At 39.8% G+C, this 26012-nt stretch overlaps 1 protein-coding gene across 7 annotated transcripts in view; it reads left to right on the top strand.

Annotated features, from left to right (window-relative positions):
• The window catches only part of usp (retinoid X receptor ultraspiracle), a 146133-nt gene that overhangs the window by 27335 nt on the left and 92786 nt on the right, over positions 1-26012 (top strand). Inside the window, exons 1-2 of one of the 7 annotated variants that reach the window (XM_083113382.1) lie at positions 4853-5551; positions 23728-23781. The exons of 1 other annotated variant lie outside the window; for it this stretch is intronic. In XM_083113382.1, the coding sequence (XP_082969508.1) occupies positions 5470-5551; positions 23728-23781 (136 nt within the window). In that variant the 5' untranslated portion in view covers positions 4853-5469. Of the gene's footprint in view, positions 1-4852; positions 5552-23727; positions 23802-26012 lie in introns of those variants that run through there. 5 more of the 7 variants (XM_083113383.1, XM_083113385.1, XM_083113384.1 and 2 more) reach the window with 5 other exon arrangements.

Genomic DNA, 26012 nt, shown 5'->3' on the forward strand with positions numbered 1-26012 from the left:
GCCGAGTGGACTGCACGTGATGAACCGAATCCAAAGCGTGGAAAGACGCAACAGTAGGCTGGCAAGGTTATGGCATCAGTATTCTGGGATGCGCATGGTATTATATTCATCGATTACCTCAAAAAGGGCCAGACCATCAACAGTGATTATTACATAGCGTTGTTGGAGCGTTTAAAGGATGAAATCACGAAAAAACGGCCCCATTTGAAGAAGAAAAAAGTGCTGTTTCATCAAGACAATGCACCGTGTCACAAATCAATGAAAACGATGGCAAAATTATATGAATTAGACTACGAATTGCTTCCCCATCCACCATATTCTCCAGATCTGGCCCCCAGTGACTTTTCCCTGTTTTCAGACCTTAAAAGAATGCTCGCTGGAAAGAAATTTAGCACTGATGAAGAGGTAATCGCCGAAACTGAGGCCTATTTTGAGGCTAAAGAGAAATCGTACTATAAAAATGGCATCGAAAAATTGTATGACCGCTATAATCGTTGTATCGCCCTCAAAGGCAACTATATTGAATAATAAAATCGAATTTTGTCAAAAAAATATTTTTTACTATGTTAGCCTACGAACTTTTCAGCCCAACTGTTATTGCTCCTTAGACTGGTATTTAAATGTTTATATTTAGACTGCATACATATGTGCAATAAAATGCAATGCTGTGATTTATATAAATGTATATTCAGATAATGTATTTGCAATGCTCTAGGTAGATACAGTATGTAACATTCTTATTCGTACACACAGATTTTAAAGGAAAATGCATTAATATCTGAAAGAAAATACACTCTTTTGAAATTGTTTCTTTACAATTCAATAACTAATATCATTAGGAACATAAAATCTTACCCAAGTTCTGTATAACCAATGACAATAATAAATTAAATGAAACTGAAAGAGAAACATGATATTTTTTGTACAACTTTTCTATTCGTACACTTAATAATATAAAAGAAAAAGGATATTCAGAGCAAATTGACTGACAGTTCTAATACTTTGATGCGTATCCTTTGGCTTTAATTACTGCTTGACACCTGTTCTTCATAGAATTAACCAGTTTCCGACATGTTCCAGAGCTTATTTTATTCCACTCGGCTTGCTCAACAGTTTTCAATTCTTGTTTGGACTTGGCGCCTGCTTTACGAACTCGCTTCTTCAAAATTGCCTATAAATGCTCAATGGGATTTAAGTCTGGACTTTGAGCTGGTGTTTGTAGTAGTTTGGACACATTCCATATTAGCCAATTCATGTTAACTCGAGCCTTATGCTTACTGTCATTGTCTTGTTGGAATCTGTAGATAGGCGGCATGTCCATTTTTTGGGCACTCTGCTTTACATTGTTCTTCAATATGTCCAAATAGACATATGCATCCATGATACCATCAATAAACTGGATGATACCAACACCTTTGGACGACATACAGCCCCAAATCATTAATGACCCACCACCGTGTTTAACTGTTGGAACTGTGTTAATGTGATCATTGTCTTTATTTGATTTTCTCCAGACCCTATTTATCCCATCTGACCCGTATATATTAATCTTGGACTCGTCTGACCATATGACACTATCCAAAAATTCCTGGTCCTTGTGGATGTGCTCTTTCGCGAATGAAAGTCTATTCCTGCGATTCACCTTATTTACATACGGCCTCTTTCGTGGTATTCTGGCATGATATCCATGCTTCCACAAGGCACATCGGACAGTTTGATCGGACATCATCTTGCCAGCAACATTTTCTACTAACGGTCGTAACTGAGGAATACTTAGTCGGGGGTTTTCTCGCACTGTTTTTAAAATAAAGCGTTCATCACGTTTATTCAACCGTCTCTCTTTTGGTTTTCTCGGCACATTCTGTGTTGAACCTTCCTCTCTAAATTTGTTTACTATGTATTGAACTGTGGAGTGTGATTTATTGACTGTTTTTTCAATTTTTCTTAACGAATAACCTCTAAGGGCCAAATTTATAAAAACATCCTTCAGATCGGAACTAAGTTCCTTCACCTTGCCCATTTCGAACACGCTGATAGATAGACGATAGGCCTACAACAATACCTACGCCAGCATTCCGCTTGACGGGGAGCGCGTCTGCATGTTCAAACTTGTTACGAAGTTGCAAACTGCACGAAATCGCCCGAATAACGGTGGCGCTCTATGCAAGGAAGATTGAAACTCTTGCCTGTACGAATAACAATGTTGCATGAAACAGCGTGTTTTTCTCTTTTCACACAAATTATATGCTCTGTTTATACACTTTGAACATACATTTTTATTGACATTTGTTGGTGAAACCTTCATTAACATTAATTTCCAGATACATATGAAAATGATTATATTTGCTAGTAGATATGACATTTTTTCCTCGGAAATTCTATGTGTACGAATAACAATGTTACATACTGTAGATCAAAGGAGCAAAAACTAGTTTGTATGCAACGGAGAATTGCAAGTTTACTTCGTAGTGGAAGCTTTTCGGAACTCGGATTATTTCTATGAATTTCAAGCATTCTCTATGATATTGCTTCTCCTATATAGCAACACGTCAGAAAAGACTAGGACAGTAGAAGGTTACACAAAATATTGCATGAGGATTTTATTCTATATGTGTGTATAAAAGAATAGTGTTTCTCTTAACCAGTTTTAGTAAAATACATGAAATGTGCAAAATATAGTTGGATTGATTAGAACCCGCTAAAGATGATATGCAAGAAATATGCAAACTTTCACATTCTATGTGTACATTCTGTTTCCAGAGGCTAAGTTCGAATATTGTCTCAGCCCCAATCTTTGACTCAACGTCGCCCTTAACACGTTACTTTTATCCGTTTAACGCCCTTGCATCCAACGTTTTAGAAAATGCCCAAGTTCGTGTTAGTTTTTTACGTTATCAGCTTTCACTGTTTTAAATTTTTAAATTCTAACTCAGAATAAAACTACGGAAATGTACAAGAAAACTATTGGTTCTTGTATGATTTATTACACCTTTTTTAAAAAAACGTACTCGCATTGAAAATTTGGAGCATTATATATACGTTTAGCTTTTCACAGTACATTATTGTGTTTTTTTTACCTTTAAGCCGCGGTGCACAGTAAAAAGAAAACGTGTTTAAGATTATGGTTTTCATTAATTTCCAATGCTTATACTTCTCGCACAGAATTAATTCTCGTCTATACGTGAGGAGCACAAATACTTCATAGCACAGATTTGTATCGGTTGAAACTTGACCACAGCTTGTGTGCCGAAACTACTTTGTTTGTCTGCATGTTGGAGTTAGGCTGACATCAATAACTGAATCAACGCCAGAACTATTTACTAGTGGGCCCGTTTATCGGCAATTCTATCTGTCGCTCTCCCGCGGTGATCTGACGGAGTTTTTGTACACGTGAAAACAACATTGAATCGATTACCGGGAAGGCGAGCGAACCATTTAACCTCGTACGAAACGGTGTTACAAGATCCGAAACGCCAAGTTCCATCGCTGCTTTTGTTTGTATGTATGTGTGTGTGTGTGTGTGTGTGTGTGTGTGTGTGTACACACCAGAAATGCAAGCAAGAATTTTGCAAGATAGGAGTTCGACAACTAAAATAATGTTTTCATTGGATTTATGAATAGGAAAGTAGATCTTATGAATAATGCCCCTTTAATTAGTTAAATAGTCCAAAAGAGGGGTTCTGCCCCCATAACTTCCCTTTGGATGCGCCCCTAGTCCTAACCCAAACATATTTGCATATAACTTTGATAATGGATTGTATATTTTGATTCTTGTTTCTGTACCTCCTCAACTTGCTCGCAACGATAAGGATAATGATAATTAGAGGTGGAAAACACAAAGAAAATGTCCCATGTCCTAGGTGTTGAATCTAGTTTCTGGATTTTCGGTGCAATGCTTTAACCACTGACTAATAAGGTCTGCTACGTCGTATGCATAATACCACACACCAAATAAGTTTCGTGAGTGAATGGAGTAAGGGGTGACCTTTCGGAAGCACCCAAATGTCATTCTCTTCCACACACTGGGCTTCATTTGCATACTTAACGAGGCTCTGGCGCCTGAATCTCAGCCAGGGTAGGAATTGTGTTGTTTCGTCCGTATATGTGTTTCTGACTGTCCCTTCATAAATTTAATTGCATCCCCATAATCGCGATTAGCCAAAAATCGAAGAAATGCGACGTAAAATAACCTAATAAATCAATCATTTCGTGAGTGGTTATTACTGGTCGACCGCCGAAAACGCTCGAGTGGAAGAATCTAAACGCAAAAGGGGAAGCAGTTAGAAAACGTGCAGAAACTATGCTGTATGTTTCAGATCGGCATTTCTCTTGCACGCGCGTGGTTGTTTATGATCTCTCCATTTTTCGTCTTTACGATGGGTGCTAAAAATCCTATCACACCCTTTCGAAGCGGTACACAGGATTTTCACCACACCTGATTCCCCTTTTGCATTCCACTTGCAGCCGTCACCCCTATTTTGCCACTGGACTCGTCAAGTTAACGCATGCGCAGCGTGTTATTACTTTCCTGTCCTCACGTCGCGACGAACGTAATGGTATAAATGAGCGACACGTTGATAAATCATCGAACATGCGTGCAAGCACAGCGGAATGTCGTTTCAGAAAGATCAAATAATCAGGTATTTAAAGCCTCCGCGGGAGGGGATCTTGATCCTTTTTAGATCTTGTGCGTGGCTGTTACATAATCCTACAGCAACAGACACTGACCATGAAAAGTGTAGTGGTAGGATCTCCTTGTGTTGAGGAATCAACGAAGCCGGTTGTCTTCTTCCACTCTTTCGATTGAGTAAGGACGTTCCTCCATGGCGATGGCTCCCGGAATATAAAAAAGAAAGAAAGAAGAAAAAGAATTGTTTTCGTGTGAGAAAAATACTTTTCCCCGGCCAACAGGCAAAAGGATGAACCGAAGTCCAAGTTCAAGGTTGTCGCTTTTCGGGCGATCCTAGATCCTGCAACCCTGCGCGCGCTGCGTGTGTTTCGGAAGCAGAAGAAGGCGCGCCAGGCACACTGCGGGGCTCAGTCCAGGAAAGTGTGTCACGCGAATAGGGCTGGGCGAGCGAGATCTTTGCAGTGACGACCGAGACACCGTGCCCCAATTTCCAAAAAAAAAAAATGACAGCGAATTTTAAACGTTTCGCTTGAAATCGAAAGCGTTTGGCGTCATTAACACTGAAAGTGATTTTGGTTGTCCTAAGAAACCGTTGCATAACAGCCTTCTGCTTGGTTGTCTCAACCAAGAAACGCTGAAGTGTCAATTTACCCACTGCGGGACACATTAAGGATTTACTTTCGTGCGGAAACATAAAGAGGAAGCGCTTCCCTAATCTAAGCAGGTAGTGCAGAAGCCCACCTATCTGATTTGTTGGCAAGTGCAAGGTTATCCGGTTGTCAAGGAGAAGGAGTGTGTTGGAAGACATATCGCAAACGACGTGCGTGTGAAAAGTCACGATGCTGAAGAAGGAGAAGCCGATGATGTCTGTGACGGCAATCATCCAAGGAGCCCAGGCGCACAACCCCGCATGGGGTAGAGGTATGACATACACCAATCACTTCTTCGTACCTATTTTTATAGTTTTCCCAGGCTTTATTAACTGGTTTGGCCGCTGACACGTTGCCAGGGACGACGGGAGCTGGGGGCGACCCTGAAGAAGAGACAAGGTTAATTGGCGGGGCACATCCATCAATGGATCTTGTCCCAGTGGATCGGCTTCGAGATGCCGGTTCAGAACCATATTTAGATATTTTTCCACGTGCGGTTTGAGAAGTGCATCTAGACATTATTGGCGAAACTATTACTGTTGATTTATCAGATGACTGCTAAGCATAATATTTAGAATGCTTTTCTGCACATTAGTTGACTCGTGTCACAACTCAAGCTTTAAAAAATTCATTCCTTCGCGGTCAGTCTCTTCTTGCAACATTAATATGTAAATGTTGAAATGTCACACATTGATTTGATTTTTAGTTACACATTTTAAAATTTGAAGATTTGTATTACTAAATGTCGTACTTTTCTGCCACAGCGGGCCTTCCCGATGGCGCAATGGTAGCGTCGTCGCCTTGTAATCAAGGGGTCCCGGGTTCGATACCCAGTGGAGGCACATGGAACAGTGGTTCGGATCCCACTTTAAAACCGTAGGTCCAGTCCGGGTTAGCCTTACTGTGCATAAAGTGGACTTAAAACACCAACTCAACATTTTCTGCCACAGCATCAGCATTTTATGTTCAGGTGAGAACGGGGTGGAGCGATACAAGACTTCTTCCAGTCTACCGATGTCACATCTCTGCACTACCGAACCCTACCCCCATCGTCCTGAAGTTGGGGTAATTTAGTTGAAAATGTAGATGGTTTTCTTGAGTAATATTCAGGATTACTTGTTGATAGAAATATTGTAACTAGATTTTTTCTGTACACAATGAATACTGAATTTCATAATTATTTTATCGGCACACACTCACACTCGAAATCTACTCTAGCTACGTTGCTAACCAGAATATTTTTGACACTTCCAGAATGGCATTCATCTACTAATCGCTTCTCTCGGAGAAATACGGGGTTACACGGGTTTGAGAAGTCATGACTATAAGTACGTACATGCAACCTTTCATAATCTCGAGCCGGGTACGAGATTCGTGACAAGTTTTTCAATTTTATAAGGAAAAGTAAGATGCAATAATATTTTTATATTGAAAGTATAGTTTTGCGCATGCTCAGAGAGCAAGATAAATGGGGAAGCTAATATAAAGGTGTGAGGTTTCCGATAAAACGTAAAAGGTTGGAAGGGATTTAAGTTAATCTCGTAGTCTTAATGTGAAATGTGACGAAGGACCTACATAGAGTTCGGTTCTCTGAGGTGTAAGGTCCGGAGAACCCAAAGACAACCTCATTTCCTAGATGCGAACTAGGAGGAGTTTGTGTCCCCCCATTTAAAGTCGCGATTAGCCAAATGTGGCGGAATAGAAAGGTAACACATTCCCAATCAGTTTGGAGAAGAATTCAGGACAATTTTTACCAAGATCACATCATAGTAGAGCTCCTAGGATGGCTGACGAGACGGCACATAGAATGTTCGATGAAGAGCAATTAAGAAGTTAAGTGTCGCACGATACATTGTGCGATGACTTCATCTGGGCGTGGTTACAATTTGCACCTGTTGACTGTCCGGCGCTGGCTGGGTTGTTTTAGTTAAAAGATCGTGACGTTTCATGTTTGCCTTTCGTTGTGGTCCGTCAACATGCTCAGTACTTAGTGTTTTAATTGTGACTCATGTCCATAAGATACTGGATGATTTCATGCATGTGGCTTCATTCAAAATCCATACAAAGAGATTCTGGGAGTGGGAAAAAATTCATTTTTTCTGCGTTGCATTCGTTAACATTCTTATCCGATTGTAAATCATATTTTAATGATTTAAATTGGCGCGTTTAATTTCGTCCGTTTTTTTTAGTGAGCGCAACTTGCAAGCTAGAACAGCTTTGTGAGCACTTACCGTATTGTTTCGTTATAATGGGGAAGCCATATTTTTTTGTACATACATTTCTGTATAGGCAATGCCATGGGTTTAACACCCCGCATTATATATTTATATTATTGTAATATAGATTACAATCTGAAAGCAAATATTAACAACTGATATTCTTTGCAAATGCTTTACATAAATAAGATACAAATAGGGGCACAATACATACATAAATAAGAGGGAACTGGTGGGACTTATCAAGGACCGAAGCAAAACAAGCAGATATGAATAAGCAAAAGAGAATTAAAATATGAGAATGTAAGAAGCATGATAACAACAAATTAGTCTTGGAGGATATGAGCGGGCACTGGATGCTTTCTATTTAACACCTCCGCGGTGACGTAGTTGCTAACGTTATCGCATTGCAATCCAGGGATTTGTGGTTGAGTTCCAATTTCCCGTCAGGGCACATTTCGGTTCGGATCATACTTTAAACCGTAGATCTAGATTTTCCCCCTTTTTATCCAAGGATGAACAGGCGTCAGATTTTCAAATGATTTTTTTAATATACGGAAACAACAGGAACGATTGTAATCTGTGAACAAACATCACGTCCGTGCTTGGGATATAAAAATATATTTACTTTAGTGTGGAGCTAGATTGAACATAGTTGGTTACCGAGCACCTTTTTGTACACCCAACAGCAAAAGGAACAGTAGGCGAATTGTCCTTCATTAATTTCATTCGATCTGTATTACACAATGTGATGATGATGAATTGAAATAATGACGTCAATAAGCAGAGGGCAATGCCTGCTTCGAACCAACATAGTTTCATTCCTTAAAATAACATAGAATGTAGAGTAAAAGAGTAATGAAAATAGCGGTGGACAATTTGCCTACCATTATCTTTGCCGTTGACTGTACATAATGTGTTTAGAATATAATATGTAAATGGAAAATAATAATACTCTAATTACATTGTTGCTTCTGGTGTAATCAAGAGGTCCCTGGTTCGATACCCAGTGGAGGCATACAGTGGTTTGGATCCTACTTTAAAACTGTAGGTCCATTCCCTGTTAGCCTTACTGTGCATAAAGTGAACATTAAACAACAATCAATAATTTCAAGACGCGGCGAAAGAACGTCAGGAGAGAAAAGTAGAATAATATGTGATTAAGCTTGCCGCAGATTACATAATTGTTACCATTCATGCATCGGTTCAACAGATTATATTTTATACCAAATACGCCACTTATATCCGTGGAAGAGCCTTGGAGGAGTTTTCTTTCGATTCAAACCCTGTTTACCGGACAATACTGACCAGTGTTTCCACAACCATGAAACACTGTTTTCCTATTAAAGATTCAAATTTTCTCTTCATCCTGAAAGAATTGAAATTACAGATCACGACATGTTACCAGCTGACTCATAGGAACAAGTAATTCATAGAAATATTAGGATTGATTGAATGGATTAAAATAAGTAGGGAATAATTTACAGAAAATTGTTCATTTCATCTAAAATGTAATAATTTTCCATAAGAATTAGGTTTATACGAGCCAGATTATCACAGTTATTTTAAAATATTACATTATTCCCAAGCCAATTTTTTTTGTTGTATTATGGTTTATTTTTTTTTTTATTTAAGCAGAAATAATTTACGCGGCGAAAGGAAGGAAAATTTATTTTACACTTTATAATGATTTTGGATTTAAAATATGAGCAGGATATCTTCGAATATCCCTGCAACTTTTCATGAACTTGCATATTTAACGTAAACTTTCTTCCGGCAAGGGAAATTTCCTTTCATGTGGCGACCCTGTGCTGAAATGTGGACTTTGTGAGCGTCAGTCGAAGTATTAAATAATACTGAAAGGCATTACACTATTTAATTATATCTTGTAACTGACTCCCCTAGGTAGTAATGTGGCGTTTTTAATGTTGTGGTTAGTTTAACTGCTGCGAAGTTAAAGCTCTAGGTTTGTGTTCGTCGTTGTTACTGCCATGGTAGGTAACGTTAAGTAACGGAGAAAGAAAACTCATCTGCGAATCTGACTTGGCATTCTCAAATTGCTAGGAACGGTTGACAAAGTGGATTGTGCAAGATCGTTGAAGTGACATGACCGAATGACTTCAAAATTGTTTTCATTCAAAGGATACGCTGCTTCTCCGCATATTGAATAGTCTTCCTTTTGAGCACGTATGGTGAATAAGTGTTGGATTGATAAATGGAGGTGTGAGTTTCACAAGAATAGAGCAATGATCATTTTTTTCACAAGCTTTGAGGTAAAAATCGAAATTCATTGCCGATCCATGAGAATTCCCTATAGCAACGGAGGAAATATCGAACAAAGTTTTCTCAGATTGTCGTATGAAAATTGTTACTTTACACTCCGGTGTGAACTTGAATTGTCATTTGTCGTCAATAGAAAATCTTGTAAATGGGCATACTATAATAAAAAGAAAGCACAGTAAATAGTAATTTAGAATTACTGTGAAGGTTGCAGAACTGAAATCGGTCAACCTGCACGGCAGAATGTCGTTACGAAGCCAGAATCCTGGCAAGGAATGGGTTTTCGTTGTTTCTTCCTTCGCCCCAATCACCTTTATCGTTCCGATTATCGTAGAGCGATAGAAGAGCGATGTTAAGCAAACATAGAAATACAGCAAATATCGCAAGGTAGCACGTCAACTTTTTTTTCGTATGTGTTTGTGGTTTTATGGGGTTTTGCTTTACCTACCTGATTCTAGAATTCTTAAAAAATGTGTTACATACGCATACATGTATTATGATTTCTTACAAGAAAGTGATTCTATGTCGTCATGCTTTGATACAATAGTGGGAAGAGTTACAAAATGCGGACTCGTCTCATTTTGAAATTATGGGATGCAGTTTCGCATAAAGGTGTATTTCAATTGTGTCCAAAAGCACTCGAATATTGAAAAAAAATTAAGCGTCTTTTTTGTATTCTAGACTACGTATTTCTTGTCGTATGACAGTTGGGGCCTCCCTGATGGTGTAGCAGTAACATTGTCGCCTTGTAATCCATTGCTCACGGATCCGGTTAGCCTATCTATGCATAAAGTGGACGTGAACAAAACTCAAACTCATGTGGCAATTGCAAGAAACTATGTTGAATATTAAGTTAGAGTGCGCGTCAAATCTCCTGCATATGGCGATAGCCAATAGCAGCGCACTGCAGCGGTGTCATGTCGAAATCTCACACGGAAAGAAGACAGCGTGGTTGAGCGAAACGCCTTGTCACGGAACAAGGCAACGCCGCGTCTCTGTGATTCGCTCGTGCTGTTCAGCCGTTCAAGGCAATATGCAGGAGATTTGACGCGCACTCTAGGTAAAGTGTATTAAAAATATTTTGAAAAAATGTGTTTAGATTCCTTTGTATTTCTTATGGAGAATAATCAGAATATTGTTTTGGCACTTAGCTCTGTCATATTACTATACAAACATTATTCTTCCCGTTCATCGAGTTCTTAAAAAAAACAATACGTCCGTAAGCTACCTTGCGTCATACACGTTGTGAGGGACCCTGTACCACTTTCCTGCATGCTGAAAGGAAACGTGCCTCTAATGATGGAAAATTGTTAGGCACATTCAAGCAGTCAAATTTACAAATACCGTTGATGCCGAAACGCTTATTCCAGTACTCAAGAAGAACTTGATCTAAAAATGGCGGTTTGCACAAGATTAAAAATCGAGATATTTGCCGACATTTATGATATGGTGGCGTATGATTTATCGTTCTATCGCACACTCTTCATAAGTGATCTAATGAACATATTGTTCAGTAAATGTGGCAAGTTTGTAGACACAGTAAAGATAAGATAAAAATCATATCGTCTTGGCAATCTCCGGGTTAATGACCTTGTTATACAAATGAATGCAATTAATTATGTGCTAAGTGACACATCTTCATCCACTGCTGCTCGTTTAGGGAATCCTGAATTCATTTATTTCAAGTGAGCCCAATTTCGCAAAAAGAGCAAAGTTAATGTTGCCTGTTAAAGAAAAATCGTCACATTCTTAGTAATTTGATTTAAACTGATAAGAAACCTTCTCTTGTATTTTTTTGTTCTTGCCTGCGATTACGAAATATATTTCGTATAGGGCCACTTATTATATGATTTGTAGAATAAAGTGTGCCTTATTAGGAGCACACAAATGGCAGACATTTTCCATGGCGGAGATCAGTTTCGAACCCTGGTATATTGTGCAGCGTCTGGAGCGTGCGTGTTTCCTATATCCGCGTGAGTCATACCCTAGCGTGGCGTTCCTGGAACAAAATTGATTCTGCACCTTCTCAAATCATCCTAGGTTAGTGCCATTAAGTGATGGTCAAAATATTCTAGACCATTACTACATGTGCTCAGCCGATTCTCATTGACACAGATGCTTGAAAATTGTAACATTTAGAAGTTTGTTGAAAATATTGATTAATATTAGTGGAGTGTTCCACTCCGATTACAAGCATCAATTTACCAAAGTTTTGCTTTGAAATATTTAAAAAATACACCAGAATATAAGAAGAGTACGTGTTATGTAATCACAATACAGTTTCTTCACATAATGATGGTACAAAATCAAAGGTACTTTCGAATTTTTCATGACTTCCAGGGTATAGACTCCAAGAAAGTGTTGCGCGGCATTTGTGGCGATCACGTAAACGATCAAAATGCAGGAAAACGTATCGGCCGGTATTGGTAAATAAAATCTAATCGATACTTTCCAATGCCGATACCAGTGGAATCGGCTCAACCGTAGTATTGATGTCATACAGGCATGACAATGCGAGAAGGTAAATACTTGTAAAAATACAGGGAAAGAAGATACATGTAGGGATGTAAGATAGACAGTAATGTTCAGACTGGTCAATAAAAGAAGATAAGGTTTTAAGAGGGGGAGGTTGGTTTATACCATTACGACAAGATGGAAATATTAGGGTTCGGTATACCGACCAACGACCATGTCAGGCAGAATCTCATAACTGACTGGAATTCATGAACATCGCCGTCAACGTGGTAGAACTGCGTCCTCATGAATTCTATCATTTTCTCACCGGACCTTATGTACAGTCTGAGAAAAAAATACCTGGGCCACGGGACGTAGAATTTCGTAACGTCTTAAAGCCTGTTGTTTATGCAACCCAAATAACAAAATATTCGCTTAAGTTTGCCTGGTGATTCTGACTTCTCGGGAAGGATTGAGCTTTGATAGCATGAGTCACATGACTCGTGCCCCAGCCACAACAAACAGCTGGGTGCTACGATGCCTCCAGAAGAAAATTTCAGGAACTGGTTTCTTGACAAGAGCTACTCGTAAGGAAATACTATTCTATCAAGTGATATTAGAGTCATTGTCAAGAAGGTTCGCTGAAATGATGGTTCTCATCACAGACCACATGCCACACGTTAATTGTTTAAGTCTAGTTCATGCACTGGACCTACAGATTAAAATGGGATTCGAACCAAAGCCTCTCTACTTGGTATTGAATTCGGAAGCCTTTCATTACATGGCGAAGACGTTACTACTACGACATCAGAGAGGCAATGGAACCCCTTGAGAAAGAGATAAGCGAAAATTGCTACCTGACAAACCATATTTGCCCGTAAATTTTAAATATAAGACAATATTTTGTACTGACAGTTTCGAACCGTGGGAGAGGCATATATTTTTTTGTACCATCGTCCATTTCACGAGTTTATAATTCTTCCTCACCGACACGAGTAACGCGAGTGGTAGAAGAAAAGCGAAGTAAAATAACTGAAACAGAAATAAAAGGAAAAAGCAAAATAAATTTTATTCATAATATTCTGCAGTCACTTGAGTTGTATTCACGGGATGCTATCTTTAAAGAAAGCCGTGGTCTCTTCCTTGTCTCTTTCGCTTTCTTTGTGCTCTTGCTTCCCCCGTCACGATTGGTCTAAAACTAATTAATGCGACGTTAATTAAACAATCCAAACAACGAAACAATGCACAATCAACTGCACAAGACAACATTCCAAATGTTTTCGAATCGGAAAACAATTGAGATGCTGTAAAATGACTTAAGATGCAGTAATAAAGTGGGAATTCGGTACCGTATAGAATTAAATCGGTAGAGATGTTCGATTTGATTGGATGTTTGTTATTTAGATTTGCTATTCTTTCACTTTTGGCAAATAGCGACGATGAAGATGAGTGATGCTATGATGAAATTGATGAAGGGACACTTACCAAGGACACCCACGCCCAAGTCGAGATTCTAACCAGGGACCCATGGCATCGTAGCGCGCTGTGCTAACCACTCCTCCATGGAGTGGACATTATAGCATATTTTGTGTGCTCAATTGGGATCAATCAATGGAATGAATAGGCATATTATATGATTAATAAATTCATATCATAATACCACGTCATATTATTCGGCACGAAGTAACATCAGAGACATTCAATCTTGCATTTTTGCCTTTCAACTAATTCTTTGAATTCAGGTTAATCACAACAATAAGATAAATTATGAAGAAAATGATAGTGAATGTGGGATATTGACAGTTATTACGAATTTCCTGAGAGAAACAACATTAAGCAGGCTCGGTGGTCAAGCTCATTAAGTGATTGACATTCGATATCGTCGCCAAAGTTCCCGGTTTTGAGTACCGTCCTTGTCGGGGGTGTTTGACTATTTCGTCATCAATTTCGTGTAATGGTCACTCGTCCTTATCGTCGCGATCATCGAACAGGGAATAAAAATTATAAAAATAAATACGATGGAAGAGTACTTATTTCATCTCTCACGAAATCTCCTACAAAACCGGAATATATAAAATACATGTATATTCATTCACATACATTTTCGATTTCTATATTTAACTAGTCGAGACCGAGAACGGGACAGCAATTTTCAATTCGACAAACCGAGAGGCGGAGAAACTGTCAAGTCTCGTTTCTTCTTGGCACCTCCGTAATCGAGTTGTTCTGTTTGTCATTGGCTTTGTATTGGCAATTATTGTCATTATTCTTCCCCTGCAGGTAAACCATAACGATGAATTATGATGAAATGAAGCAGATAAAAGGGCAAGAACAAGAAAGTCATGCCTGTTCGGGACTCCAACCCAGAACCTTATGTAACGAGATTTGAAATTCTGGAGAAGGCGTCCGTGTTTCGCTTGGTTTTCTCTTTCCTCTACTTCTCTTATATTATCATACATGTATAATAAAAATGGATCTCATACGATATGTTGCGATTCATAATTGTGCTGGTTAGATGCTACAGATGTGAACTCCAACCTGGAATATGTTATTCCCTTTTGTTTCGTATCTGGTTGAACATGAAATTTTCTTACACTGTGACAATTTCTTTCTTAGTTTTGGTTTGGTGCACAGATATGCTAATCTGGACTCGACCTTCAGTTTAAAGTGGGATACTAACCACTATGTGCATCCATCGTGTATCAAACCCGGGATCCACTGATTACAAGGCGACGACGTTATCACTACTCCATCGAGGAGGCCCCATGACAAAATGTTATTCACTCGATCTCTACCATAATTTATTTCAGCATTTACATTTTCGTTTTCTTCTTCTTTTTTCCTTTTGTTAACTACTCTTATACAACTCTTTTTGCGTCTTCGAATTTCTTCTTGTTTCAGGAAAAAATAATACATGCAGGCTCTATAAAAATCCCCCGTTCAAATAGATAAAACGTTCACTCTCGAGAACTAATTTACATGTTTATCACTAACGTAACCATTAGGAAACTATTGAAATGTTAACTGATATAACTGCAGATGAAACAATACTTACAGCCACTAACAAAATATCTATTCTTGTGTAGCCTCACAGACAACAAGTATCTGGTGAGTCATTCACTCTTGCTGACTACGGGCGAAGGTCACTGAACTAAAGGGTGGTGGCAAGCAAGCAGGCTTGTGCTCTACCAAAGACGAGGTCACGTGTTCCAGTTATCAATGGCGTACGAAATAAGGAGGAACACAGCTATCTGACGTATGTTTTGGTCCCGTCATTGCACGTAGACAGTGGCGTATGCTGGTTCTAACGAGTGGGTAATCTCCGACCTTTTGATCCTCAAACTCCAAAAGTTTCCGTGCAATTTATGTCACGCTCCATATTGGATTTAGGAATATTGTGTCGGAATGTTTGTCTTATTGCTACGATCACAATCAATTAATTCTCGTTATTGCAGTTTACTATACGCGTAGAATTTCAAATAATAAAACAAGACAGTATTATAAAGCTATAAAAAAACAGCCTGTGAAATATAAAAATGAAAGACGTGCACTAGTGAAATAAAAACCCGCAATATTAATTTAAGTGCAAAATTCAACTTACTCCAGGACCCGATTACTTGTGCTGTACTACATCCAAAGCACGCTGTTTGTCCAGTTGCACGTCAATACGTGTCTGGGCGAAAGATTGCAGCTTAACAAAGGAAGTTATGTGACTTTTGGATTTTTCATGTTTGGCACAAGTGTTGCAAAGATTACAGTCACGCGTCCATACATTCTTTTCAGCCCCGAAAAGTAAGCACGGCGAACAAAAATGCAAAGCTTATTAACACTTATACTTCCTGTCAACCATGGTGTTTTGTCATAATTTGCTTGCGAAAATGCCTCACATATTCCCGATTTTGTCTTTGTGTGTAGAAATAAGTTCAAGCGATGACACTGGCCTACCTGTATTAACAATTTGCAACTTCTCCTGAAAAGATCTTGTTCCAAAAGGTTTCACCAGCAAATCTTGTATCACATCCATTACCCTTTAACACAGCACTATCACGACAAACACTAACACCTAAATAAATAATAAACACGAAGCACAGCACGAAGCCAACGACTACACGCATTCAGTTTCACGCGCCAAACTTCTGTTGTTGTGTTCCTGGCTCAGAATGAAATTCCCTATGAATAATAAAAAAAATCCCTTTCCGAGCTCGAATTGACAGGTTTTTAAAAGTTCGAATCATTGCAGGTCAGAGTCAGAATTTTAATTCGGGATGAGGATCATCCCTTATTATCAGCCGCCACATAAATTTGAAACAGTGGGGTTAGAAGTCCTGAAGATGAATCTCAGATTATTAGAACGTATTAAGCAAAGTGTTTAATCCTGCTAATGAAGTAAAATGAATTACCACTATACACTTTTTAAATTAGATATTTGTAGGATTTCGGGGAGGGGGGTTTCCCTTTAAAAAAATATTCAGTTCGGTGAGATAAGTATTCTCGCTGCTTTTGAAGATTAGAGAGGAGAAACAATCACTATTTTTGTAAATACAAGGATGGGGGGAGTCAGCAAATAGGTGCTTTAATTGCTTAAGCCTTGAATTTTAATTCAGTTTGCTTCATCTTCAATATTTAAGCTTTTCCCTTTTGATAAATTTATGTTCAAGTAACAGAAATCAGCAAGACAGAAGCAAATGTAAAGTGAAAATTAGCGTAGAATTGGTTTGCCCATGTTATTCAGTTTTCCTGTTCTTCGCACTCTACCGGGTATGTTTTCCCTAGTTGAAGCGGAGGGAACGGAAAAGGCTCTCAAGGTTGAGAGTGCGACCGGTGGACTCTCACAAGAAGGAGCTTACCCTGGGCACGGAATCACCGCGCCTGAAAAGCAGTGTTTCCTCCCCCTCTTTCCTTTCTCCTCCCTCCTCGCCAAGGGTTGTAAGGAAAGCGGGAGGAATGACGTCAGGGTGAGATTCCCTGAAGTCATTCCACCGGCTGGAGAAAGGTTCCCGGACATTCGGTGGCAAACGATTGGAAGTATTCGCGCGCTGGAAGCAAGGAAATGTATGCATCGAAATTGGTTTGGAAGAATATTGCGAGGAAATGTATATATATATATATATATATATATATATATATATTAAAAAAAAGAAATACAGCCGGGTCATCTGCGATTACCTAGATGACCCAGAGTATACGCCGCTGCACGTAGAACACTTTATCGTAGTGGCCTTGAAGTTCCCTCAGGGCACTCCTACGTAAAGGCTTCTGAGCTAGAAGGATATCTTCCCCATTGAGTGGAGGAAAAGTGGGTGCGTATAGAGGTCCCTCAACTTTCGTATTCTGTTTCATTTCAGAACCCGTGCTGTATCGTCGACTTAATCCAATCTATCCGATGTAGGTTTTAGGTTCTGTTTCTGTTCGGTTATTTCATGTTGTCTTCCTGCTTATGTTATTCGCGACGAAGGCTCTGGATTCGATAATCTGGACAATAACGGGATTGTGTTGGTTGCTTGATTTGGTGTCTTAAGTTCACTTTATGTCCTGTTAGGCTAATCGTGAATGGACCTACAGTTTAAAGGGGGATCCGAACCACTATGTTCCTCCACCGAGTATCGAACCCGGGATCCCTTAATTACAAGGCGCCCACGATCCCACTCCGCCATCGGGGATTGTGTTCGCAACGAATGAATCAAATTTGAGTGATATGATATGCAACCATTGGAAGACTATTGAAAGAAAAGCTACGGGAACCTGCCAGTTTTTCTACTGCAGACAGGAAACCATAAACATGCAAGAGAAGCTTATATTCTATGAAACCTGACGCTATGTGCTCGAATACTGGCTATATATAATCCATAGAGGCATAGCAACGTTAAACAACCTCTTATATGATACATATAGGTTTAAAAAGGTCGAAATACAAAGATTGTGTGCGCCTCACTGATCGCGTAGTGGTAAGGCCTTGTAATCAAGGGGTCTCGGGTACGATACCAGGTGATCGCACATAGTGGTTCGGATCCCACTTTAAACTGTATGCATTTCAGATTAGTCTATCTGTGCCGGTGACTCAGTCGGTAACGCGTCTGACTACCATGCTATAGGCCCCGGGTTCGATCCCCGGCCGGTTCAAGCCCGGGAACTTTTCTAACGTTGGAAGCGGCCCCGGCGCCCACCCAGCGTCGAATGACATGGATACCTGGGGGAAACCCTGGGGGTAAAGGCGGTCAGGGGCGTGATGCTGATCACATCACCCCCCACTCACGAACGAATCAAGAAAGTATGGGGCGGCGTGATGCTGATCACATCACCCCCACTCACGAACGAATCAAGAAAGTGTGGGGCGTTACCCCCACACCCCCTATACGCCTTCATGGCGTAGCGCTAAGCACAGGTGAGAACTTTACCTTTTTTTTTTGCATAAAGTGGACTTACAACAAAATTTAAAATTGCGATAAAGATTATGATAAGGTATTAAAGAATTGGGTCTAACACATTTTTTTATTGTTTACCAATGACCTTGTTAACGGTGGAAGCGGTCCCGGCGTCTACCCAGCGTCGAATAACATGGGTACCTGGGGGAAACCCTGTGGGGTAAAGGCGGCAGGGGCGTGATGCTGATCACATCACCCCCACTCACGACCGGATCAAGAAAGTGTGGGGCGTTACCCCCACACCCCCTATACGCCTTCATGGCGTGGTGCTATGCACAGGGGAACACTTTACCTTTTTACCTTGTTAACTAATATTCTTAATTTCAGTTTCAAGATGAAATCGGCTACGAAATAAAAGGAGTGGGTTCATATTTCTGTTACGAAATTCCACTTTTGTAGTAGACCTGTGCCACACTAAGATGTGACATAATAAACAAATCTGAGACACTTTCAAAGTATTAAATTGCTATCTACGTATTTGGGAACAATCTTTCAATATAATACTTTTTTTGGACGCGTCAAATCATAGTATTTAATTCCTGTTTTAGCAGCTTTAAGAAACCTGATTTTGGGGGGGGGGGTTACAAATGCCCTTTCTGCTCCCGTCAAGTTACGCCTATGAAAAAACAGGAATTCAAAGTAAAAGACTGTCCCGACTAAATCGGGAGACACGTCTGATAGATTTACAATTGGGAAAATCATAATTAAGCGTGTAGTTGAAAACAACCTATTTTCATATATTGCATGCAGCTCTACTTTTTCTGCAATGTGGATCAAGAACTGGGGACGTGGAGAAGCACAACACTCCACGTAACCAATAGTCACGTGACCCTCTTTGCTTTCCTGTCATGTTGACCTTCGCGTGGAACACATTTCTCTGTGTTAAGACAGGCAAAATCACCCGATCATCGAAGGGTGCAATATGTGTTGCCTACCCTCCTGCATTACTTGCTCCTATTAAAGCCTTATGGGGAAGAACTTTTTTCCATGACTGTACATGACCTGTGTTTGGCACTTAGTCCGGAGGTGCCGGGCCCAGCTAAACGGTTTGATTCCAGGGTACGTGTGACCGGATCGGTTTTTACCCCCGACGAATAGCCGACTCGTGCATAAAGTGACGTTGAATAGTAATAATAATAATAATCAATAATAATAATAATTGATGTTAGCCAGCAGAAATGCTTTGCTGACTTAACGTTGAACTAAAATATAAATACCAACAGTTATGAGGATTAGTATACTATTTGTATAAACACAAATCATAGTCAAACATAGATAACAAAAATGTATATTATATAACACACAAAAATAGACGGATTACACAACCCCTCGCTATCACTCAGCATTCACACACGCATTCAAACCTCAGGGGTAAAATTACATTAATATAAATACATTGGCCCTTTTTTAGACACCATGCAATATTTAGTTTTTCTTATGAATATTAAACTGCGCCCGAAGACGTTAATGTGCTTAGAATTCAAGGTACTAAACTTTCATCTGCGCGTGCTCATTACATTCTGCCAACGGGCATGACACGTAAACTTTTATATTTTTGCAATTTAGTAAAAACATTTAAATAATTGTTGTAGAATTATCAATAATGCGCCTTGGAACTTCAATAACATTAGGCTTAGATATCAGCTGCAAGGCATACATGTTTACAGACTGAAAAATGAAGACACTTATGTATGAATATATTAAAAATAGCACGAAGTTAACTTACTTCCTCACTTAGCAAACTAGAGAGATGATCTCTGCAAGAGATACACGATTTATGCCGTTTTAAACAAATATTTACCGAGTAAAGCATATAAGGTGACACAAATAAACATTATTACTCAACAGTTCGGCGCAGAGCGTGGAAAAACAACAGTATGCTGTGAATATATCTTCCGAATTAGCAATTGTCGTGAAATTTAGATGATGCTGGCGAGAAATAATTATAATCAATACCTTCGCGACTTTTAATTTTTAATACTGGTATCTTTTCGTCCGACGGCCGATGTTTGGAGGCTTGGGTAGATGATCACTCACACATATAGAAAATTAACAGTAGTATACTATACCATCTCGGCGTTCTAGACGTTTCAGCGACGTTTACCGTAGTCCTCTAGACGGCGGCGGGACGTCGATCCGCGGTCCTCTTTGCAACACTAACACTTCCTCACATTACTTCTTTGTAGCGGCACTTCGCAATCTTCTTGGACACACCTTCCTTCTACGCTTCAACATCACGGCGATAATCTTCGCTTCCTGATTTTTGCTTGATACTGAGAGTCAGAGCTGGTGCTGGAAGAGGAGGAACTGCGATCTTTCTTCCTTTCTAGACGTCGGCCTCGTAATGGAGCGATTAATTGCTTCGCATCGTCTCTCTCTCTCTCTCTCTCTTCCTGGGGGGACGGCGAAAAGGGGCGAAGTTTCTTTACCGGGGTTACTCGTGGATTCTCGCTGCTAATCTCACGCGGGACGTCGGCGTCGTCTCAAGACGCAGTAGGTGTCGCTTCATTATCTCTTCCAGACGATAGGTCTAAGTGTGGGCTGGTGTCGCTTCATCTTCCCATTTCTCTCTCTCTCCGTAGAATTCTCGTCGGACGTCGGCGTCGAAGTACTCAGGAATGCTGATTCGACTGGCGGCTTTCGGCGGTATCATTTCATGGCTTCTAATCGGGCTGGGGGCGTCATTTGTGGCGACGTGGCGTTTGTGGCTTTTGTAGCGCTTGTGGCGGCGTTTTAGTGGTGTGACGTCGCGACGCTGAGCGATGATCTGCTGCGTTGTCGGCTTCATGCAGGCTAGGAAGACCCAAGGCCCCCCTTCTCTCGTGATTACCCCGCCATAGTGGTATTAATGTTCCTCTTCACAAAACGAATAACACGAATCCAGCGGACAGGTCACTAATTAACACTGCGTATTCGTACACCTAGTCACTGTCACTCACTCACGCAGGATAAAATACACGGCGCGGTAGAAAAAAGACAAAGTCCCGAATCTTTACTCCGACTGTCGCAGAGGTGTTGTCGGTTCAAAAACTGGCGGTAGACTGTACGTGTTTGTTCGTTCTGCCACTATTTAAAGACGACTTGAAATTTCGAATACAACAGACTGACTTTTAGGCGCAGAAATCTGAAGTTACGACGTTGGTGGTCAGGCGTCCCTTTTTTGCCTGGTCCAGCTTCTTCAAGCACACGTGTTGCGTTAGAATGGGGTGAAAAGAATAGTTCTACCCTCATCCGGTACGTAACATGTTCCTCCAGTAATTGGCCTCCCAAGTTGACTTTCCGTCGCCAAATGCACAAAAGTCGCTCAAAAACAGTGAAAGATTTATCACAGCACATTGTTGGTTCCGAGCTCCTACGACCGAAAGGGGAAAAGTCGACAAAAGCAGAGAAACACAAAAGGTTCAGAAACGTGGTGTTTTTCTACCGAAGCTTCCAGAGGATACGAAGGTTACAGAACATATAAAATAGCGAAAACCTAGCATATAGAATAATAAAAAAAAGTAGGTGACAAAAACTGATTGTCATAATTTGATATACTACCTCTCTTTTAGAACTTTTTTAAGTCTCCATATCGCCCCGTGCATGCGAGATAGAAGCTTTCCACAGATAACACCTAAGTAAATAGCTTTCTAGAAAATAAATTCCATCAGCGAAATATGGGTTATGCCAACACTAATATGAGATGAATGTTCCATTGACAAAATTTCTCCCCAGGATCTTCAAATGCGTAACTTCACTGATAAAACTATGAACCGAATATAGTCAAGCGTTAATCGCATTTGAAACAGATGAACCCACAGATGTTTTTACCAGGTTTTATTCCCTCCAGGATATTTTCTCTTTTATTTGTATCGTATTGCTTTTGGCTATTCCGTCGTTTTTCTATTTTTTTTTAAGGGGATGCACGTATAGAACTAATTGTCAACGTCACTTCCACGTAGTACACCCTGGACTGCATTTTTGCAGACTATCAAGGCTGTAAATCAATCAATGAATCTAATATTTATGCTAATGGCGACGTTGAGGAAGGATGGCATAGATGAAAGAAAAAGAAACAATATGTTAATCCTTTGATGACAGGAGGTGAAATGTGAGGTATTTTCGAGAAGCGTGATGCATGGCAAAACGGATGCGAGGGTTACGTTCCAGTGATGAATATAGACTGATCTAAAATGATAATCTGTTTGTTTCATAAGTACTGTGTTAGGACTCGAACAATGAACATCGTTATGCTCTTAGTGAAATAGCTTTGTGGTGTTACTTTGTGATGACTCACTCGTTCTTATTTGTTTAATCGATATTTCAACATGCAGTCAATTTGTGCGTATGTTGTCTGCTTTCTCGCCTGGATGTCCGAGTATCCCTTGTAAACATGGGGGTTCGGATTCGGTTCCTGTGGAGGCGCATTACAAGTGGTACGACGACTTCAAAGTGTTTCCCCCAGTCCCGATGGCCCATCTGAGCATAAAAGTGGGCTTAAAACGTTGATGATCAATTGACGATCTCGCCACCGAAAGAAATGGGTTCGAATCCCGGCTGCGCATTTCATCTTAACAGTCGTCACAAAGTGGCCGAAAAGCGATGCAAACGAACCAATTACGAACAAACCCATCGTATATTACGGACGAGTGCCTTACAAATACCTTAGGATCAAAGTACGTATTATATCCAAAGCGATTGAATGTTCAGAGAATTACACGGCTTTCACAAGGGAAGAAATAGCGACACATATGTTATTCAGTCATAGAAGCTTTCCATTATTATTTTTTGTAATGAGCCTGTCGTTGACAAAGAACTTCCAGCAAACTGATCAATTTAACAATCTCTTTTGTGTTTGTTTTGAAAACAAAATATTTTAGTTTTTTATATACGTCGTAAAGAACAACCCTTAGTATTCTTTACAAAATGTATTATGTTTTTGGTGAGCGAGTTTTGGTTACTAAACCCTACGTCTATTGCGAATAATTCTAGGACTTAGGAAAGCAGGAAGACTTTTTTTTTCTGTGTGCATGGCGTTTGACTATACTTTACTATTTTATTTTTTTTTACTTACCCTCGCGTACTTTTTTTTCTAGATTTTGCCTCGCGGTTGGAGCAGTTAGTTAGGTATAGCGCCTTACAACAGAGAAGTACGTGCTGTATTTTTACGGTTAGTCATTTGCATATGGTGGAGGGGAATTTTTAGGTATAATCTCCCCTGCCTTGAAGGCAAGCTATGCATGAACATTGGTCGGTATTAATTTGTAGTTTTACTTTCAAGTTCATGCAATAGTTCTGATTTCGCAACACTATTTGGGAAAGTAGAAGATAACTTTGGATTGCTAGATATTCGACTAACTTGTTTACGCATGTTTATACAGCTTGCCATATACGATGGCACATGAAACTGTGTACGCGGTGCACAGTGTGGAGAGTCACATGACTGCGGCAGCCAATCCGTTTCCCTTGTATTGAAGCTGCTTCTGGCAACGTCGTTGGTCTGTCTCCAGTGTTTCTGTGCCTGCGCGACCATCATATTTGGCAACATGTATAGTATCAAAAGAGTAGAAAAATGTCCTTGAACGTGAATGTAGATAGGAAAGGGTAGTGGTGAACGTAGTATTTAGTTTATCTCTGGGGAAGTTAAGTAGCAATATGGTTGTAGTATTTTGTTTCGTTGCTGTGAAGATCAGTTGCACAAATGCATATGTACGGAGCGGAGATATGTGTCAAGTGCAGTAATGGTGTTCACGCGCGCCGTAGATAATGCATATTTTCATGGAAAATATAAAGAAATAAAAAGTTAAGTCATAATTTGAAACCATTATAATCGGACAACACGATTGTACAACAAATTGGTGCATTGCATTAAAATATATATGTTAGTGTGGATAACGTCTATGGAAGTACACACTGACAATGCCCATTTACCCGACATCATTTCTCCTACAGTTGACTTATTGAAAGTGAACGAACCATATGGAATAGCGTATGGCACACAGCGTATATGTTCTAACTTATTACGTATAGAGGAATGTCGTGTAATGCTAAAGGCCCGTTTGAACCAAATTTTTCACATATATTTTCAAATAAGTTATAATATCAAATACGTTATTATTCTCGTACATCACGGAAAAAGGGAAGAAGTCGGTGCTAAAGCATTTGTGTTGGACAAACGATTTGAAATATTTTTTCTACATGTTCAATTTTACATTAGCTAATAATTGAAAACAAGCACACAAACTGTATTTTTGAAAAACTGAAAATACGTGACGAATATAATTATTTTTGTACATATGACATGTCCAAATTTTCATGTACAACGTATGTTTTACGCATATGCAACATGTTTACACTGAATTGTGTATGTTATCAAAGTTTATTTATTTTACGTAGATTTCTCACCGAAAAAGCTTGACTTTCAATGCTTGACTGTTGAATACAATAACATCAGCGGTCTCACTACAATACCTAACATTCGGACGCTCAATGTGACTACGACATTTGACACTGTAGAAGTTAATGTTTTCAACGTGGATTTTGAATAGGGGGTTCGCAAGCGCGTCCCTGGCGCCGCCCCTGCTTGATACCGTAAACGTGGTTTCTTATGTTGATACTGATTAACTCTTCTAACTTCAGTTCTGCGTAGTCACAGCGAAGTCGCATACTGTTTGAACATTCTTCATTTCTGTATGCAGTTTCGGTAGTTTTTAAAAATGACTGGCCTGCAACTTGCTTGCAGTCATATCGATTCAAGGTGAACGCTGGTTTGCAGTTTTTAACATGCAAGAGCTGTATTTGTGTAATCAGGTTGTAGTTAGTTTGAATGTGCGAATTTCTAATGCACACATACATATATGGTAAGTTCACACGCTCCTAGAAAAATGAATACCAGACATATACGAATTTTCATAAGATTCTTATACAATTATCCACTATTTCGTATACATCATACTTAATAATGGATTAATACAGTCAGGTCAACAAAATTATATGAGATGTCACCCTCTCGGCTTCCTAGATTTCCTGCTTCTGTAAAAGCTAAAGAAGGTAAAAGTAATCAATTGATGCAGACTTCTATTTTAAAATGCGTAATTATTGTAACAGAGGCTTCCGCGTAGCGCTCTTGCCTTTGGTGCGAGCGGCCCCGAGTTCGATTCCAGGTGGTAGACCCCAAAGATTTCGGCGTTCACGCAGCATCGTGAGGACAATTGGGAAGCTACTTGAAAAGAGGAAGTACCTGGCTCCGGCCACGAAAGCCAGAAAACAGCGGCGATGGGACACGATGCGTTGACCACGCATCACCCAATGAAAAAGTCGCTCGGGCAGTCCCTGGCTCGGACTAGCGTCAATGGTTCGCAATTATTTTGCAATTTCTAGA

The sequence above is a fragment of the Lepisma saccharinum genome, chromosome 27 (genome assembly GCF_977018435.1).
Source record: "Lepisma saccharinum chromosome 27, izLepSacc3.1, whole genome shotgun sequence".
Classification (NCBI taxonomy): domain Eukaryota; kingdom Metazoa; phylum Arthropoda; class Insecta; order Zygentoma; family Lepismatidae; genus Lepisma; species Lepisma saccharinum.